The 19,009-nt window shown below is 48.1% G+C and overlaps 2 protein-coding genes across 3 annotated transcripts in view; one reads left to right on the top strand and one right to left on the bottom strand.

Annotated features, from left to right (window-relative positions):
• Window positions 1-19,009, top strand: part of LOC121589399 (synapsin) — a 34,075-nt gene that overhangs the window by 6,340 nt on the left and 8,726 nt on the right. The gene's annotated exons all lie outside the window — the stretch shown is intronic.
• On the bottom strand, window positions 13-17,473 carry LOC121589414 (tissue inhibitor of metalloproteinase). The gene is made up of 4 exons (XM_041908337.1): window positions 16,943-17,473; window positions 1,589-1,737; window positions 999-1,084; window positions 13-863 (listed from the first exon to the last, which is right to left on the bottom strand). Exons 2-4 carry the CDS (start codon window positions 1,716-1,718, stop codon window positions 435-437), a joined length of 645 nt encoding a protein of 214 aa, XP_041764271.1. The 5' UTR covers window positions 1,719-1,737; window positions 16,943-17,473; the 3' UTR covers window positions 13-434.

Raw genomic sequence — 19,009 nt, 5'->3', positions numbered from 1 at the left:
ACACACCCATGCTACAGTTACACTAAGTATAATCCAATAATTTATTCATGAAAATATCATACCCTCTCTCATCCACAACACGCGTGTACCATTCGCTACGACACTCATCGGCTTCCCTGTCCGCGTTGTGGCTAATTGTAATTTGTACTTAACGAAAGTAAGATTTGCCATTCCCTTCACAGTACTCTACTCTGGCACACTGCTCTGGCCGGTCGACCTCTCTTTCTGGTTGTTCGATGCCGCCCAATACAACCTTCTTCTACCCCATCGATCGCGCTTGATAAATAAAGGACATTTTCCGGGGGCATTCGCTAGTTTCCATTTGTTTTGGATACCAACCGACGTACCCAGAGAATAATGTCCGGAACAAAGTTAAAATATGCTTGTAAACGGTTTATAACAACAATTCTGGCTGCCAGGCTTTCCATAGGGTTTCACGGGTACTTGGGACTATTCTCGGCGACACACTGCCCGAAGCGGGGCGATCGGCGCCAGTGGCACTTGATCGGTGCTCCGTTCCTCTTCGTCACACCGGCCGGTACGCACGAGCCGTAGCTCGTTTCGCAGATACCCTTCGGCGCGAACGGGGTCCAGTTGCAGGAACCGAGCCGCTGGTGGCACTTGTCGTCCCAGCAGTGATTGATCTTGCACTTGCAGCCCTTGCGATAGACGCCGGCCAGGCCGCGCTTCTCCACCAGCGACAGCTCGTCGTACGGTCGGATAAAGTCGCACAGGGTCACCTGTTCGCTGTTGGCCGCAATCGCGTACAGCGTGGACGGTTTCAGCTTGATGCCACACGTCGAATCCATCGTGGATGTGTACAACTTTCCGTGGTTGAGGAGCTGCCGTGCCTCGTCGCTCATCTGTTGGGAAGGAGGAGAAAAAAATGGAGAGAAATTAATAATGCGTTGGAAATCCTGGTACGATCTCTCCTGCAGGCGCTACTACTTGTATGCTGTTGCGTGCAGGATCGTACTCAACATTGCACGCGATCTTACCTTGTACTCTTTCTTGATTGCAATCTTGTACGCATCCATGGCCTCGTTCTTTGATGCCGTTTTGCGCAGCACTTGTGCAACGATTACTAAAAAAAAAGTGGGAGATAAAACAAGCGACAGAAGACGTTAATTTTTGTCCCTCTTTTTTATAATCTTTCACCAATGGTCAACGGGCGACAAATAACGTGAAACACTTGCTTAGCGATCGCGGTAACACCTAGCACGATGATGTCATTGGCTATTCATTCCACAAAACCCCATCAACGATAGAAAGCGCCATTAAACAGGGTTGATGATTATGGCGAGTAATGTTATAATACATGACAATGTGCAGGGAAGTACACTCCGGAATTATTAACCATCTCGCATTGATCCAGCAAGGGCGCAAAAATGATTTAACTCCACTCCGAAGGTGAAGCCAACCTCGTCTCGTTTGCTCAAGCCTACAGTAATAAACCGATTTTATGGCAAACGAAATGAGGTACACACCGGCTCCGTCAGCAGACACAACTGATGGATGCCGCCGTGACCGGAGGATGACTGGATTGGGTCAGTAATCGCTCGTGTAACCTTTCACATTAATAACTTACCGTACTGCGAGTCGCAGAAAGCCGTCTGGGGATGCTGCGGGAGGCAGCTGCAGGTTTCGGCCGTGGGAAGCATCACCATCGCCAGCCCGATAATCGTCAACACCAGCGGTAGCAGACGGTTCGTCTTCATTTTTGGTCCGATATTTCAACTAAAACGAAATCAAGAGATAGAGAGAGAGAAGAACAGTTAGCATGGGAAGAATAAGGTACACGATCAATGCCTCGCCACACGCACAATGGTGTCAGTGCGTGGCTCTCAAAGTTGTTTGAAACGGTTGAAATTAAAATCTCATAATCCCTGAATCGGCACGAAGTGTTGACGGGGCAAGAATGTGGAAAAGGTCACCTCTTGCCGGAGAGCACACACACACACACTTGCACACATACACGCGAGCGCACATTGCCATCGAACGGAAACGATTTTTTAAACAACCCTAGCCTTTTTCTTGTTTCGTGCCTCTTTGAAGTCATTTCCAGGTATCTGGAAAAAAGCAAAAGATGTAATTTATACGCCATGCGCCACACACGATCGTACGCGTGTTTATTTGTGCTGCATTTAGCATTCATCGCGCACGGTAGTTAATCTTCGGCCCATCGATCCCGATCGCGCATCTTCGGGCAACAAATCATCCCCATCTGCCAGTGTACGCGACATCGCGATGGGAGAAAACAATCATCCATTTAATCACCAAGCTAAGCTGTCTGATTGTTTCGATACTCCAGCAATACATTATCCAATCACTGTCCCGTGTGCACGGGTTGTATGGCTTTATTTTTCGTACATTCGTACAGCTTGTTTTACTCGCTTCACATCGCTCACATGCACAATCAGTAAACATTTTGCTGTTTGCGCAAAGGAAGGTTCTGCGCGGCAAAGGAAAGGCCTTTTCCTTTTCTCTCCTCAAAGGAACCTTTTCCTCTCCATTCGGGTATGCATTATTGATGGGACGCGGAATAACTTCGCGTACGGTAAAAAAGTTGGCCATTCGCGGTATGAGCTGCCGGCGATGGCCGGGACCGCAACGAATACGACGCCAAACGATACCAGATATTGACACTTTGCCGATTGGAGTTTGACTTGAAATAAATCATACCGACTTGAGCTGTTGGGATTTGTGGAGCAATCCGGCGAGATGTGGAGACGGTGCCGCGCGCCACGACCGGGAATAAATAAAATTCTTGATAAACATGTATTTTCATCATCCCGATCCCGAACAACCGGATCTAGCCCCGGTTGCCTGCCCGTCGTACACCGCCACTTCCTATCGCTCCCTTGGCTCGTACTCTAGATGTCATCGGCTAAAAATACACTCCTGTGCTCACCACGTTCAATGTTGCCGGCCTTCAACAAGGGGAGGAGATGCTTTTTGACGTGTGTGTATGCGTGTGTGTGTGCGCGCCCCAAAGGGCAAATTTTTAATGTAAAGTGTACCGAAAATTCTCCGAACACACACGCCGCAATGGTCGGCTCGTTTGGTGGAGACGTTTTTGCCTACCCTAACACTTGGGCCCGCTTATATATGGCACATGCACTTGCCAAATCGGAACAACCTTGACAGAAGCAAAACACATGCCGCTTTGCTTGTTGAATTCCTCAAGTAACCCGAATCGCGTTAAACTCCAACACTTACACCTCCAAACCGGAGCCACTTTTCATGCTCCTGTCAATTGGCACCGGGTGTAATCCATTATGATTCGTTTTTAAAGCTTAATCGATGTAACGGTTCGATTGTGTACCTGGTCACTGTCACATCACTTCACACCTTTTAGCCGGCCATTCAGCGAATTGTTGCTGCATGTCTCGGGCACTCGGAATTTCAGTCAGTCCCGTTCCCGGTTGGTGGTTACACGGTGGCATTCACTTATCGTGCTACTAATTGAAATCACTGGTCAGTTGGGTACGCTTCACCCCATATTTGGAGGCGCTAACGGAACAGTACTACAGGGACAGGCACAACACGCGCTGGCGCTGGGGAAATGGCAGTGTAAGCTGTTTGTAGTGGCAAGCCCATGCTTCAATTACCATTTCGTTCCATTACGCAAACGGAATGGAAGGGCTGTGCAATGGAGGATGGAAGGAGTGCGGTGGTACATAATTAATAATAATTGCCAACAGTCTTAAAGTGGGGAAGAACGACCCTGTCATTCAAGTGGTGTCGATCCTGTTGAGCGATAAATGTTGGGCGACAACAGAAACACAGCAGGCAAACAATCGCAAAGAAAAGAATATCGCTCCTTCCATTAGACTGGCTCCATTTCCAAGGATCATAGCGATGACTTCACATGACCGTGTCTCACTGGGCCATTCATCGATCGATTGTCGAGCCGAAAGTGATCCACAGAATTGCACTAATGATAACCACCCAAACACAACCGGGCAGCTAATTACTTAAGCAAGTTCCCATCGAAGTGCTCCCGAAGTGCGTTCGCCTCATGAAACATTCACAATGCGGTGCCGAGAGCACCCAAAAAGCTACCCAAAGATTGGAGAGCTACCGCTTTGGTTCGTGCTAAAAGTCAAAAGCAAAAGCAAAGCCGCTCCATTAACATCCCGCAAACGTGCGTACTAAGCCGTGCGTGACACTGTACCAATCGGTACCGATTAGGCCGTGAGGCATGACAAAGTTCCTTCTTCCGACATACGAGAGCAGCGGTGTTTGTTCTTTATTGAAGTTTTTTTCTTTACTACAGCCGCTTTCATAATCGCCCACCGAGTTCCAGTGATTGCTACGGTCGGTGTAGTCGGTGTACTCGGGTCCACTTCGTTTCTCGCTGTGTTCCTCATAAATCACAACCTCAGGCCGCCTCAGTAGTGATTCATTCGGTCCCGTCTGGTCTGGGCGTAGACTGTGAAGCAAAACTGCCGCTCGATAGAGAGCTGACGGCAGCACTTGCTAGCAGGCAATTCGAACACCCGATTCGATGCTGCAGAGTTCCATCGAATACTGCTAGCCCTAAACATCTCACCCGGGAAGATTAACGGCCCAAAAGGGGTGCATTCTTTCGTTTTTTTTTTACTCTCTCCCAATCTTTTCTCCGCCTTTAGACAAGGTGCGACTCATGTGACAGAGATATTAAACAACATAACAGCGACGAAAAAAAAGATCGTCATCTCACCACCATTTAGCACCCGCACGAAAGGGTTGAGCATACGGGGACACACACGCGCACGCATCGGCTGTTGCGTATGAATGCGTAGGATGGGAAGGAACTGTCCCGTCCCTGGGAGTGTGATTGTGGGAAAGAAGAAAATCAGTTAGCCCCTATTAGCAGGCACGGCAGCCGCCGCAGTAGCTTAACCGGAGTGTATTTGTCAGCTTGGCGCAGCTGTCCGATGCAAGGGATGCGGCTGAAACCAAATAGCAACATAGATGTGTGTTTGATAGGATTATGTGCCAAAGGTGTTTGACAATTTCTTTCCTACCGAATGGCTGGGGGCTGTGGGAATACCGATGCTGACAAAAGTTTTCGTGCGATCGGATCGGAATGTTACACTCTTTTTTTTTGTGTCACCCACCGCTCGTCACCCTGACGGCTGCAGCTGATCTAAGTTTTGTTTAAATTCGTTTTTTTTTAAACAATCATGAATCGCGTTCGTGCATTCAATGATTGCAGCAAAGCGCATCATCGCCATCATCATTCGGGCAAACGAGATCGGCATACGATAGGAGCAGGCGCTCGAGAATGGGGCGAAGATGCAAAAGTGACAGCTGTCAGCAAACGCACCTAGTTTATTGGTGCGCGAAGGGTAGTGCTGCGCTGCGGTACTGCTTTAAATACGCTACCGTGTGCGTACGTGTGTGTACGTGTGTGTGTGCTTGTATCACTCATTCTTCCCCAGAGTGTGTGTCCTAGAATTTTCAAACAAACCGCGCTTCTATCGGACCGGCATCGGGTAAAAATAGCTCTAATTGAGTCATATTTCTCGGTGGTTTTGTTTTGACACCGCACCAACACGGCGTGGTCGGCCTGAGTATACACACACTCACACACACACTAACTAGCGGCACTATCATAAAAGTAGTCGCAGGACCCACGGGGTAATGGGTACCGCCCCGCACCGCTCTGGCATCCGGGGCATGCGAAAACGGAGAACTCGGCCTCGGTATGTTACGCCTTGAGTGCAGCCTTGATCTTCGCTGGATTCGCTCCATCGACGGTCGCAACCGGCCCGGCACTATTGCCGCGGCTAAAGAGTGCAATTCCAACAACCGGGGAAGGGTACAAAACGAAAAAGGTGGCACGAAGATGCGTACGCGACAACACTGCGATGGGTGCTAATGGTTTGTTTACTTTTGTCTCGTCGTGATGATGCATTGCTTCTTTACTTTCTTTCTTACTTTGGTGCTGTTGAACGGCCCGTACAGATGACGCAATGTGTGAACGCACCTCTGTGCGTGGACAAGTTCCTTCTCGTCCTTTCCCCCCCGCTTCTTCGAGTTGTCTCCTTTTTGTAGGTCACCGGGGGTGCCGTGAACCGGTTGCTCCTGATTTGTAACAACGAGCACTGCTCGGCCGGTCGATATCAGTCATTTGTGCCGCGTCCAGTAGCTGATGCCTCGATCAATGTATTAGCATATGCACCGGGCGGGCAATAAATTTCCCTCCATCGATGGGGCCATGTACCTTCCCATCTACGCTCGTCGTAATTGTACTGTATTTGTCAATCAGGGGAAAAATATTCGTGCTCCCCATATTGATACCACAGGCCAGTACAGCAAGAAGCAGCAGCAGCAGCAGCACCAAGAAGTTGGTAAGCTGTCACATAAATTAGTGCATCGTGAATTCCCCATTTAAAAGTACGACCTACCCCCATGCTTCCTCGATTGATTGATCCCCTCCATTCACGGCAACGGGCACGACCGAAGGTTTGTAATTGATTTCAATAATTACCGCCAGAGGAGACGCTAGCTTTTAGCGCACAGAGAGCCCGGGCAGAGAGCCACTCATTTGCAAATAACAGGTTTTCATTGATACGCCGCCAACGTCAGCGCATAGGATACGCAACCGATCGGACATTGTTTCTCTGGTCGGAGTCGCGTGGTCTAATAGTTCAGGTCGTCCGGAGCTGCAGTTGCTGTGGGCTGTTAAAACAGGTCCAAACGATAATTTAATTATAGTGAAGCTTATAAAACCAAACAAGGTGGAGTAGTGGTAGTACCGTGCCTAATTACTTCTTTACCGCCGCACCACAATCAATTGCACAATGTTTGGGGCCAATCCACTAACCAGCAAGCGGAGCGATCGGTTAAATAAATAAAGGTTCGTTTAAGTGTGCTTGGGACCTTTTTATTACAGCGAATCTTTTCGAAACGCTTGAATCACACGCTGCCTGAAGGAAGAGCCAAACTCAATTTACCGCACACATTTCCACAAGTACAAGGACAAATCCGAACCGGCCGTTGTTTGTTCATGTGTGTAAACTTACGAGAGAGCGGGAAGGAAACCCACAACAGGTTCAGCATCTTGCGGCGTACGGGGAGACATTCTCATCGGCCACACTTTCCGCAAAGCAGTCGGCACAGTACAGTTCACTCGTCGCTCTCATGCGATACCGGAATAATGATCTCATTTACGGCTCCATTCACTTCGGCTCGGCGTTTAAATTACTTTACGCCCTTCAAAAGTCCCGATCGCTCGCCCCAGATGAGGACGGCAGCATGAGCCGCATGCGGCGAATGTGTCATTAGCGGCCCAGCATGAAATCGAAAGTCTCACCTTGTGGACTTCGCTACATATGGCGGCGGCTTACACACTCAAGATCTTGTCGGGAATTTGGAAGCAAGCAGACAGGGCCACACGGACGCGTTACGAACGTCATGGAGTAGCGGCACTATTTGTTGGTGTGTGTGATCGATAAAAATCTCGCGCTGCGTGCCATGCCCCAAGCGCCCAAAACCAAACGTCCGATCGATCTTCACCGCTCCAGGTGCAAGATGGAGCAGATTAAAAAGCATCTGATTCCATCCATTCCATTCTTCCGCCTCGATTCGTGGTGGGATGGTTTCGTTCCTCCGCTTTCAGAATCTTTGCTTCTCATCTGATCGGTAGCTATTGTTGTTCAGCACACCACCACACAAGCCATTCGGTCGCTAAAGCCCATCAAACAGTAGTAAATCTTTCGAGGCCCTCGAACGAAACGAACCCAGAATCGAACCGGCTCGATCGCTCAAGCTGTCGTGACAGGGGAGGGCTGCATTTTTCGTTACCAAGGAGAGCGAACAAGAGAGACGGAGCGCGAAGGGCAGACACGTACTTCCACGTGGTATGCGGCTGCCGATGAGGGGACACGTAGCGGACACTAACTTTTACGACTAATTTATGCTAATTGACACGCGAGCCAAAGATGCACCGTCGGCCACGATGCAACGAGAGCAAGCGCAAGCTGTGCAGCGATATTAAACGGCCATATCTTGTCATCGTATCGGGGCTGTCGTGTTTATACGGTGGGAAGTTATACTGCAAGTTAAAATTATCAAACATACGCGCATCCAAGCCCAGCTGCATGCTTCAAAAGGGCCGCGGCGCCAACGAGGAACGTCGTCAATCGGGCCCTGCACCGTTCGTCACCCCGGGTAAGCAGCATTCACGGCTGAATGACGATCGATTACTCAGCCGTGGTCGGGGCTGCATATCGGCAGTGTTTTGCGCGATCTGATTCGATCATCGATACATAGCACCGCGCCGGAGCGCGATCACTTCCTCGATGCGATTTGCATTCCGCATGCGATGCACCGCAGCAAGCAGTTTCTTCCGCACGCTAATCAGCTTCTCCAGATCGGTGAACAAAACTAAGGCGGAGCAGAACACTATTAAGCTCGCGATGATTTGTGGACGTGCATGATTCAAAACTCACTTACATCTCAACCTCGACGCTGGAACCCAAAACAGCGCCCCTGCGATAAGATAATTGGAATGTTTCGCTCGCGCCCGTACGCCCGCTCTCGATCAGCAAAATCCGGTCCCGCGTGTTCATAAATCAGCGTCTACAATCAGTGTGATCAGCAGCGGTGCAGTGTTGGTGCGAAGTGGGGTGGAATAAAACAAAAATTAAATCGCATCTGTCACGGTTGATCGTTTTGCTACGAACCGCAACGACAATTTTGTCCTGTTAGGGTAGCATCAACGCCCTTTGTCGTATTTTTTTGTACTGATCACATCAAAACAAAAAGGTTATCTTACGAAATGAATAGAAGCGAGATAAAGACACAGACACACAAACAAAAAAAAAACATTCGCATAAGTACTTAAAAGTTCAATTTCCTAGTGTGAAGCGTGCACGATAAAGTTGGTGAACCGATTTCAAGCATTTCCCATCGTCACCGGCCCTCCTTTTCGGTTGTGAGTATGCTTAAAAGTTTACAACCCCTAGTGCTTCACATCCCACCCATTCCGTGGTCGGTCAATAGTCAGCCAGCTTTTATCCTCACTCCCACTGCGCACCAAACCGACCGGGGTGGTACGGGTGATATGCTGTGCGCACAGTAGCACAGCACGACCCACACACCATGATACGGTCGGATCGTTTATCGTCGGAACGGCAATAACAAGTTGGCCACCCGCGGGTAAGCATCCCGCTTCAGGGTGGTGGGTCAGAATTGCTGCCAATTCCCTTGGCCCTCGTTACGCAAACATGTGTTGCTGCTGGTGCTGGTGCTGTGTGATCGTGTGTGATAAATGATTTGGAGTATCGCCGGAAAACCGACGCTCCCTGCCCGGCCCGTGTCAGGTGCAATGGATGATGCGGTTGCGCTATTTTGTTACAAAACCCAGCCCAACCCAATGGCCACTTCCGGGAGCGGGATGAAGGGGATGCGAAACTTGATCAATCCTTTAAGCGCGCGTCATTATGCAACATGCGCAACGGTTTGGTGTAAATTGCGGGAAGATAATTGAAGGGCATGGGCAAGATGACTGAAAACAAGATGATAATATACAAAACAATATTCAAACACAAGAGGTTTTCTAACCGATATGTACTCAAAACTAAGCAAATTAGTAGATGGATTGTTTTCTTTATGTAAAATGAATATATTTTGCATTTCTAGATTATTTTCGTTCAAAGAAATATTGGATGAAGCGTTGTTTGTTTCGTTTTTGTATGTTGAAATGTTGAATTAGTTAAATAACTTCTCAAAACGCTCAGCCAAAATCGTTTGCAATTAATCATTACCATAACCTTTGCGTACTTATCATTATTTAAAAAACGATATAACACATAACAAGCCAAACATTGTTAGAATAGTAAATTGTTTGCAAATACTATGTACTTGCCAAGATACACCATCCAGTCCCGTCTTCCTCCTTTTACTTTGCACGCAAAATGCGGCTCTCGATGGGAACCTTCACTGGTATATTATCATAAAGTTGCCCTCACACACACACACACACACACACACACACACACACACACACACACACACACACACACACACACACACACACACACACACACACACACACACACACATACTGCGCCATCCCTTCTACCACACCTGGCGGTATAATGCATGCACCAGCCGTTCGTTTTCCATCGTCATGGCCAGTCGCTGCCTTCACCGAGGGAAGCGCGAACAATGTAAACCTCTCTCAATGGGTCGCATTGCATACATGTGCTCCGCTTACCAAAACTTTCCATTTTCCAGCACCCTGACAGTATAACCCCTAATTCCCGTCTCCCCCCCCTCTCCTCCTCCTCTCCCCATTCCTCGAGATGGACAGGAAACGCTGTCTCTTTTGCTGGGGGAGTTTTCGCGCGTGACCCGCTCCCGTGCAGAAATGGAACACACCACCGACACACCGTGCCCGAGGAATGATAGCCTAGGGTCTGGTCGGTACAGTAGAAAGACACCCTTTTACCTCACCCGCACATGGAAAGGGGGCAAAGAGATTGTCAGTGATTGCGGTGTGCTGCCAAACTACACCCACCGACCTCAACCCTTCTAGCGGATAGGGGTGAAAATACATGCACTTTCGCTGGCAAAACGCCCTGCCGAACGTTGAAAGACACACGCTAGATGGAAGGTGATAACAAGCTAAACGAACGGTGTGTGTGTGTGTGTGCGCGCAACTCACCCCCAGGTCTGGTTGGGCGGTTTGCCGTACGGTTTGCCGGCGCTAGCCCGGGCCGTGGCTGTGTGAAGTCCCCTGGGATGGCGAATTGTTTTGACCCACACCCTGAACGATAACACGTTCACACTCGCTGGGTGACATGCAGAAACAATTTTGCGATTTGTTTGCTCCCTTGTATCCCTCCGCCGTGTCTTAACTCCAACACATGCGGCCAAGCTGCGGCGGCCCAACAATGCACACAGCGCAGTTGCAATTTCTTGATCAACGAAATTCACCAACCCTCTTGAGACAACTTCAATCGATCAATGGAGCGAAAAGCCTCTTTTACCTGGTCCGAAAACCGGGGTAAGGGGCGCGTTGGATGGTTGTTGATTTTTCCCATTACAATTCGCCTTCAAATAAAGACCGGAGCACTGGCACTTCGTCAAGACGGCACGCTGACGCCAGTAAAGCTAAAAACCACACCAGGGAGGGTGAGAAAACACACACCAACCATTGTCGAACATATGGCATCCTGGGTCAGAATTTTGCCCGCCAACCAGCTGATTTATTTGTCGATCAGCGCACACACACAAACACGAAGACAACTGCAACAAATAAACAGGAAAGCAAACAGCAGCATGATGGGGGTCTCTTGGCCGGGTTTTTTTTTTTAAGAATTGGAGCATCAAATCGGCGCTGAGGTTCGCGTTTGATGTTTGCGTACGGCTGTCACAGCAAGAGGGACGAAATCGTTCCAAGCAAACGAGCGAACGAGAGGAAATCAAACGATTTGATGCACACGCCACGCCAGATGGGTGAACCAAAAAAAAAACCATATCGAAAAGAAATACCCCTCGTGCAGGAAGTTTATCTTCAGTTGTCTACTCCCCAGAAAAGAAGACCGCCTGCGCCTGCGATGACAGGGTGACGCAAAACGTAAAAACAAAAAACCCCGCGAGGACGGTGCACTGTTGCTCCCAAAGTGGCCCCAAAGAATTCGGAAAATGTACAACATCCGATTGGGATTGGGGGTTGATTCGGGTCGGAGCGGGTTGACACCGAAGGAAAGGGCAGAACAGAACGTCTGCATCTCAACCAATGCTGTCCCTACCGTACTGAGCGCATATTGATTGCGCGGATTTTCGGTAAAATTAATGACGATCTTCTGCCTGTTCTTCTGTTGCGCCTGACAGCACGATGAAGCGCAGCTATTCCAAACATAAGACGAATGGGACGCAGCAAACTGAACACCGCTCTCGTCGCTCTTTAGACGAGTTCTTAGCGCCGTGTAGACCCCGTTTGTTTTAGAGGAAGTCATTTGGTACCGTTTCATATCGCAAAACGTGCCATGCCGTGCTGTTGATTGTTTGTACCTCAAGAAAATTAAACTCCCTCGACATGTGGAAAGTGGCACCGAGTGCTGCACTCTAAACTACGGCCAAGCTTCCTGTATCGTTTCGCCAGCGTTGCAACACATTTGCGTGCGATAATTAGCCAGACGCACGTTAAAGTGCATACAGAAGTTTGTTTTTTCTTCTGGTGCCCACTACACTCTTTGCATTGCCCGAAGGTGAAGGAGGGTTTGAAATATCAAACACATCATTTAGCTAACATGCACTACATGCAAACCAGTAACCACGGACGGACGGACACACGCAACCTGCGAGAAAGTATGGTTCCAGGCGTTGGACAGGCAGTCGCCGCTCGGATTCGGTTAGAAAACCCACGCCAAGTGTGGCAATATACATCGACACGATACACACGCTTGATTGTGAACTACTTTAAATAGCAAAACAACGTCACACAGTGTATTTGCTCTTTCTTTCTCTTTCTCTCCGTCGGTGTGCTTCGCTTCTAACGGTCAGCCCTTTTGGGGAACTCCGATCGATGTGGAGCATTTTATTTTGTAAACACTCGAAACCCGCACCGCCAGCAATGGCGGTGGTCTTGCAAGCGAGCTCCCTCTATCAAAGGATGGTCAAGGAGATGATCGTGATGGACAGGGAGTTAAAACAATATGGTGGGCCTTTCCCACTTTATTGTGGACCGCCGGACCCGTATGTTTATGGCGGACAGGATCATAAAATATCACGGCACCTGTTGATGGATTGGGGCAATCGGAGCAGCTCGAAGATGCTTACCGGATTATCGTTTACCATCTGGCTGTTTTGCAATAGAGTACGCTCTCCTCCTCCCTCCCCCCTGCATTTTGCAAAAATAAACAACGGAAAATGCCGGAATGTTTGCGATCGCATCATGGTTAATAACACGCTGTAGTAGCGCTAAGCAGACCAGCGTAGGCCCCAAATGGTTTGCTTCGCCCTCCGGGACGCACCAGAGTGATCTATCTTGGCCGTGCGGAATACTGTGTACGTAACATTAACCAGATCACGCTCATGGGGAAGGAGGGCATGATGACGGGATCACTTCACCAACTCTATCTGGAGTACGGTTCCGAGAAGCGACCAACATACTCACTCTCTTTCGATCAACCTTCAACCGTTGGCGAAGGCTTTACGTGATCAGCAATTTTCGTGCGGTTGTTAATCCCTTTGCTTTGCTTGTTGCCCTCCAGTGCTCGAGCTCATGACCAACGCGGCTATTGTTGCGGCCAGCATCTTGGAATGTCACACCGCAAGGCAAGTATCGCACGATCGCACGCTGATACGGTTGTTTCTGCTGCTGGTTTCGCCCGGGTAAAAGTTATGGCTTTTTCGTTAACCCTATCCAGCTGTTTGGACCCCGTTCGGGGCAATGGTCGCTTTATGGAGCGTCTCGACTGTCGCCCGCCGGCCAAGGCCGACGGTATGCGGTGCGTTTTGGGCGGTGCAGATGTGCCTGCATCACGTCCGACCGGGTGGAAAAATGCCACGAGGGTGTCTTCGAACACATCATCCCCACACTCTGTGGTGCCCGATTACCATGACCTTACCCAAGGGCCATCGATTGGCCACAGCAACCGCATACTTAAAAACGATATCTCATCTGGACACAGTGGTTGACGCAGTGGGTACGGGGTGGTCTAAGGCCTAGGCCAGTATTCACCATCGGGATTTTATTATTAATATCTAAAGCCTTTCGCGGCAGGACAGAGCTGACGGTATGACATCACAATAAGACAATCGATAACATTGTTCCCGCGTGTGTGACTGTTTCCCTTTCTCGACCATAAATCCCTGGAAGGCTCCACCGCATGATCGAGGTTTGTGTCGTGGTCGTGCCTTGAGCTGGGACACTTGTGCAAAATTCAACGAAACCAGCCGCTAGAACTGATCTTCTGCAGCTCTCCCAAGGTCACCAGCCACACCGACGACTGCTGCCACACAGCACCGATCAGCATGATCAGTCTCGGGTTTCGGAAACCGGCGTACCGGATTTCAAGCGTGTGTGCTCTACTTTCCAAGTAGTCAATCGTGTTGCAACCGGAGAACAGGAGCGTGTGTGGCGTAAGCCGACCGGATTTGAAGTAGCAATGGCGAAGGCAAATTTGTGTGTTTTGTTGCACTGTTCTTCTCCACTCGAGTGGATTACTCACTGTTACAACCTCTTCGGTCAGATGCGTGCGTGCGTGCGTGCGTGCGTGCCCGGGTCAAACCACTCGTATGGAATGTGTGCTATTTCCCACACGCTGGAAGAGAGGGATTCCGCTGCAACATTACCAGAAGTGTGTGCTCCCAAACGGCACCGCTCCACTCGGTTCGGAAACTATTATGCAAATTTTAAACCTCATTTACATCGATTGGTTGATTTTTTTTTGCTCCTCTTTCTTACAGTGTTTTACAGAAAGGGGCGGCGGAGGCGACACATATCTCTGTAAGCCCCGTCTGGAACACTTGTTCTGCTGCTGCAAAAGAACACAGAGAGAGAGAGAGAGGAGTTTTATTCACTCCAAAAGCGTTAAAAGCCGCTACGGGTGGTGGTGGTGGTACATGTATTCATCCCGGGCACACTGATGGGACCATAAACTCGACAACTAATAACTGAAACCGTTTGGCATTGCCATTACGTACCGTCAGGGAGTCGGTGTGTGCGTGTCTGTTTCTGTGCTTGCGATCACCGTGCACGGCCAGTTTGTTGGCATTATCTTGGCGATACGTTATCTTTATTTGCGCGAAGGGTAAACGATGTGCTTACATTGCGTCAGGTTTTTGTTTTTTAGCGCATCGGTTTCTTGGAAAAGGGCTGGCAATCGTGGATGGGTGGGTGGGGAGAGGATGTAAAAATTTGCAAATTTATCACACATAAACAAGACAACGGGTTTGATTGCTGTAGCCTATTAAAAAGGGGGGGAGTCATTAATGAGTATTTCGTTTCACATGCTACTTGTGGATGATCTAAAAGCGACGTGGCTAGTGCCAAGTATAGCACACATGTTCATGGTTAAATTTGAATCTTATTTTCTTTTTGTTAATCTACTCATCAGACTAAAAGAATTGAATACGTAGGGAACAAGCACCGATATACAGCAGTTCACAATCGTTCAAGCTTTCACGGTTAATAGTGAACATGTAATTGGCATATAAGCCTAGCAAAAAAACCCTCGACAAAACACTAATAGTGTATTTTTAACCAAATGATGCTCTATTTAAGTCATCAACCGATCTAAACCTAGGGCGCACTTATCAAACTGCTGCTGGAAGACTTACAAGTTCAAGAAAAGTTGATGGACTGATGCTCTGCTAAGAGTCTTGATTTCCGATATTCAAAATAAAAACTTTATAAAACCCTTATTTTTATTATATTTTGTGACAGACAGCTTAATAGAGTCGCTTTATCACATGAGATAAGGTACAACATTCAAATCACCTTAACGAATGTGTTCAATTACGCATTATGCAGTTTTGAAACACAAATGAATCACACTCCACTCTATACATTGTATAAGCGTAAAGGCACCACAAGTGCTGTGTCGATATATTTAGCATCAAATGCTGTTAGGAGTGTATTGGCAAACAGTAACCACAAGTGGCTGAGAAATGGAATAAAAAGCTGTTTCCGCTCGCTGCGCTACTGAAAATGCACGTCTTGCACAGCCCCACTGGACACCAGCGCATCGATGAGTTGTGTCTTCACAGGTGCACAGGTGCACCCAAAACCATACCTTCAATCTACTAACGGGAGGTAATAGCGACCACGTCCTCCATCTCACACCGATCACATGTAATCGGAGGATGAGGTGACACAGACGAAAAAAAAACAACGTGAAACGAAACAAAAGTTCATCCAAACGACTCACTTTACTCATAACTCTTGGCTAAAGCGCACGGCGAAAGATGATACGTTTAAGGTTGTTGAGCGTGTGCAGGGGCGCCCTCGTCGAGTGAATGCACACGCTCAACAACCTCATCAACGATAATCAACAGCGAAGCAGCAAGTGTTGCTGCTGCTGCTGACCGGTGGTTACACTGGTGTCCACCCGGATTGGTGATTGTTTAAACGTTTAACGTTGTTTTCCTTGTTTTAAACAACCCACTCTTCCGTCCTTTCCCTATTTACAACTTGCCTTTATCGCCTCCGATATCTCCCTTTCTCAATTTTTCCTGCTTCTTGCACAACACGGCCGCAGCCTCCGGCCGCACGGTTGGCGTCAGGCCTCGTTCGTGTGTAGCTCAGTCGATTTTTTGTGCCTTCCTCCCCTTTTTTCACAAACTCTAAATGCTCACAAACCGACCAACCATTAATAAAGTACGGAGTGTGTAAGCAACAATCCCTCTTTCTTGAAATTTCACCCTCTCTGGTGCGTCACAAAACAGCAGACGGGTGTGGGTGAACTTTGTGGAGAAACATTTCGCTCCCTCCGCCCTGGTGGACAGCAACATCCTGGGGCCCCGTGTGTGTGTACAGCCAGCGGAACAGGAGATTCCGGTCGTCCATAATTTTCACCCATAAATTTGCACTGCCCGACACACACACACACGCACACTTGTCGCTCAGCCATAATAATAAAGGAGCCCGTGAGGGAGGATCGAAAACAAGCGACAGAATGCAGTTGGTCGTTTGCAAATCAAAATAAAAAGGGGAGAAAAAAAACAGAGTCGACACTTTTCAGTCAGCTGAGTGTGGGTGGGTTCGAGTCCCACCGATATGGTGTGGCTTAATATGGATCGCTTGCGGTCAAACAAATTATCATGATTCATCTAGCTAATCCCCAGGAGTGTTATAGTGTGCCGAGTGCCGATCGCACTCTGGCTTGAGATTTATTGTGCTAAACATACACTGCAACAGTACTGCTCCGTTTTCCCTTGGGAGAAATCATTGCTTTTTGTGGGAGGGTTTTCATAATGTTTTCTAAACACTTACAACGCTTTAGCTTGAATTTGTTCGCCTCCAAACCTGCAGGACACACGTGCGCTTTCTTCCTCCCGGGCGGCTGCCAACAGGATCGTCCTTGATCTTTCGCCACGTAAATCACACGGTGACCGTACAACCCGAGCGGCGTAAATTTCTCTGCCCCTAAAGTTTGAATTTTGTTGTTGTTTCGCACTGCCTACTACAACACACACACTACACACAATCTTAACTCGTGATCGCTGCCTGCCGCTCGCCGAGAAAAGTAGTAACAATCGCACACCAACAAGATGCCAGATACACTCTTACACTGCGTTACAGTTTGCTACCTTCGAGTCGCGGTTTGAGATGCGGGTTGCAAAAAATAGACAGGAATTAAACACTTCAAAACAACACCACCACCACCACCACCCTTCTCGCACACGGTACGGATATGTTCGCGAAAGTCGTCCGGGACACGCACACGGCTCACGTCTAGCACGGTCGCTAGTTCGATACCTTCTGCGATCGTGTTCTGAGATCGGTGGCGATGCACCGCGGTCTTTTTAATAAATGTGCGCCTGCTCGCGCTGTGTTCGTGAGCGAGAACCGGTGAGGGTGGGCTACATTTTTCTCTCTTGCGAACTCTCTTTCTCTCTCTCTGGCGTGCGTTTCTCTCTTGGGGTGTGCGCAATGGCTTACACTTCACGCGTGCAGGTCGTGGTTGTGCGTCGGGTTGTTTTAGGGGTTGATTACTAACATCGCGCGAACGGGTGAAGTGAGCATTTATGGCAAAAACAAACTGCAGCCAAAATATCGTAATTTTTAGGGGGTTTGTACATCTGACACATGTTACGTTCAAACATTATGAGCAGCATTTCGGAAATCACAGAATACAATCAACAATCTCTATGACTTTTTGTCAATTTGCTGTTCAATAATATTGGGATGGTAATCAATATGAGGCATGATTTTATCAAAAAATCACTAAAATTAGTTTATTTATATGCACTAAACATGTTATGAAATTGAGCCATGAATTTCATGATATATAAAAGACGTATCTTCTAACAATGCAACGTTGTACTTAATTTGAAAGTAGCTTTTATGTTGCACAATATTTTTTCACGCTAAATTCAATTGAAGACTGCATCAATAATCATTGATTATATTTTTATAGTCATCATAGGATAGCAATAAAAAAAAGTATTATTTGAATTAACACAGTGTTATTCTTCACAAACTAAACTCCTTTTTTTAAATTGAATTGGATATTGAATTTTGAATTCAAAAACAAAATTGTTTACAACAGAACCTACTCGAAAATGCATCACCACTAATTAACATAGTCAATACACTATGTCCCCAAGGGGAAGAAACAGTTTAAAATAAATGCCCTGTTTTGGGCCAATGACAATGTTTGTCTTGCTTAAGTAGAAAAGCAAACATTCCACATCGTGAGCAAATAATTCACACCCCAAAACCATTGCTAATGTCCGAACAAAGGCGTAAATGCACTCGTGCCCTTTATCAATCGAATGCATTCAATTGGCTACATTACAGTACGTAAGCGTCAAAGATCACACCAGTAACGTGTACACCATCCCGGATGCTTATCGTGCTCTGGGTTAAAAATATGAAATATTCCCATTATTACCCTCGGGCCACAGCCAGTACCGTCTGTGTACCACCACCAACTACCGATCGCTAGAATCCGGAACCACGTGATCGCCCAATACCGCCCTACAGCCGGATTTCCTACTTGGCCCAGTGCCCAATGCTCGCCGGTCCAGCCCAACGCCCGCCGTCCAGTGGTCGATCAACCCGGACGACCCGGACGCATGGAGTGATGCACTTGGCCGCAATGGCCGTGTCCGTACAGACGCATCCGACCGCTAGGCGTAATTAATTTTCACCAGACGACGACGATGACTACGACTACTACTACGAATGGTTACAACGGTGTGATCATGCCGACGACGACGACGACAACGACGACCATGAATGCCTTAGGCCGGTGTGGTTAGAGGTAGTATAACGCTGTCCCAACGGTGTACCAAGTGGCACGTGTTACGATCATTAAACTGGTGGTTTGTGTGA

The sequence above is a fragment of the Anopheles merus genome, chromosome 2R, assembly GCF_017562075.2.
Source record: "Anopheles merus strain MAF chromosome 2R, AmerM5.1, whole genome shotgun sequence".
In the NCBI taxonomy this organism is placed as follows: domain Eukaryota; kingdom Metazoa; phylum Arthropoda; class Insecta; order Diptera; family Culicidae; genus Anopheles; species Anopheles merus.
Note: the sequence above shows the minus strand (reverse complement) of the source record. Positions and strands in the feature narration are given on the sequence as shown.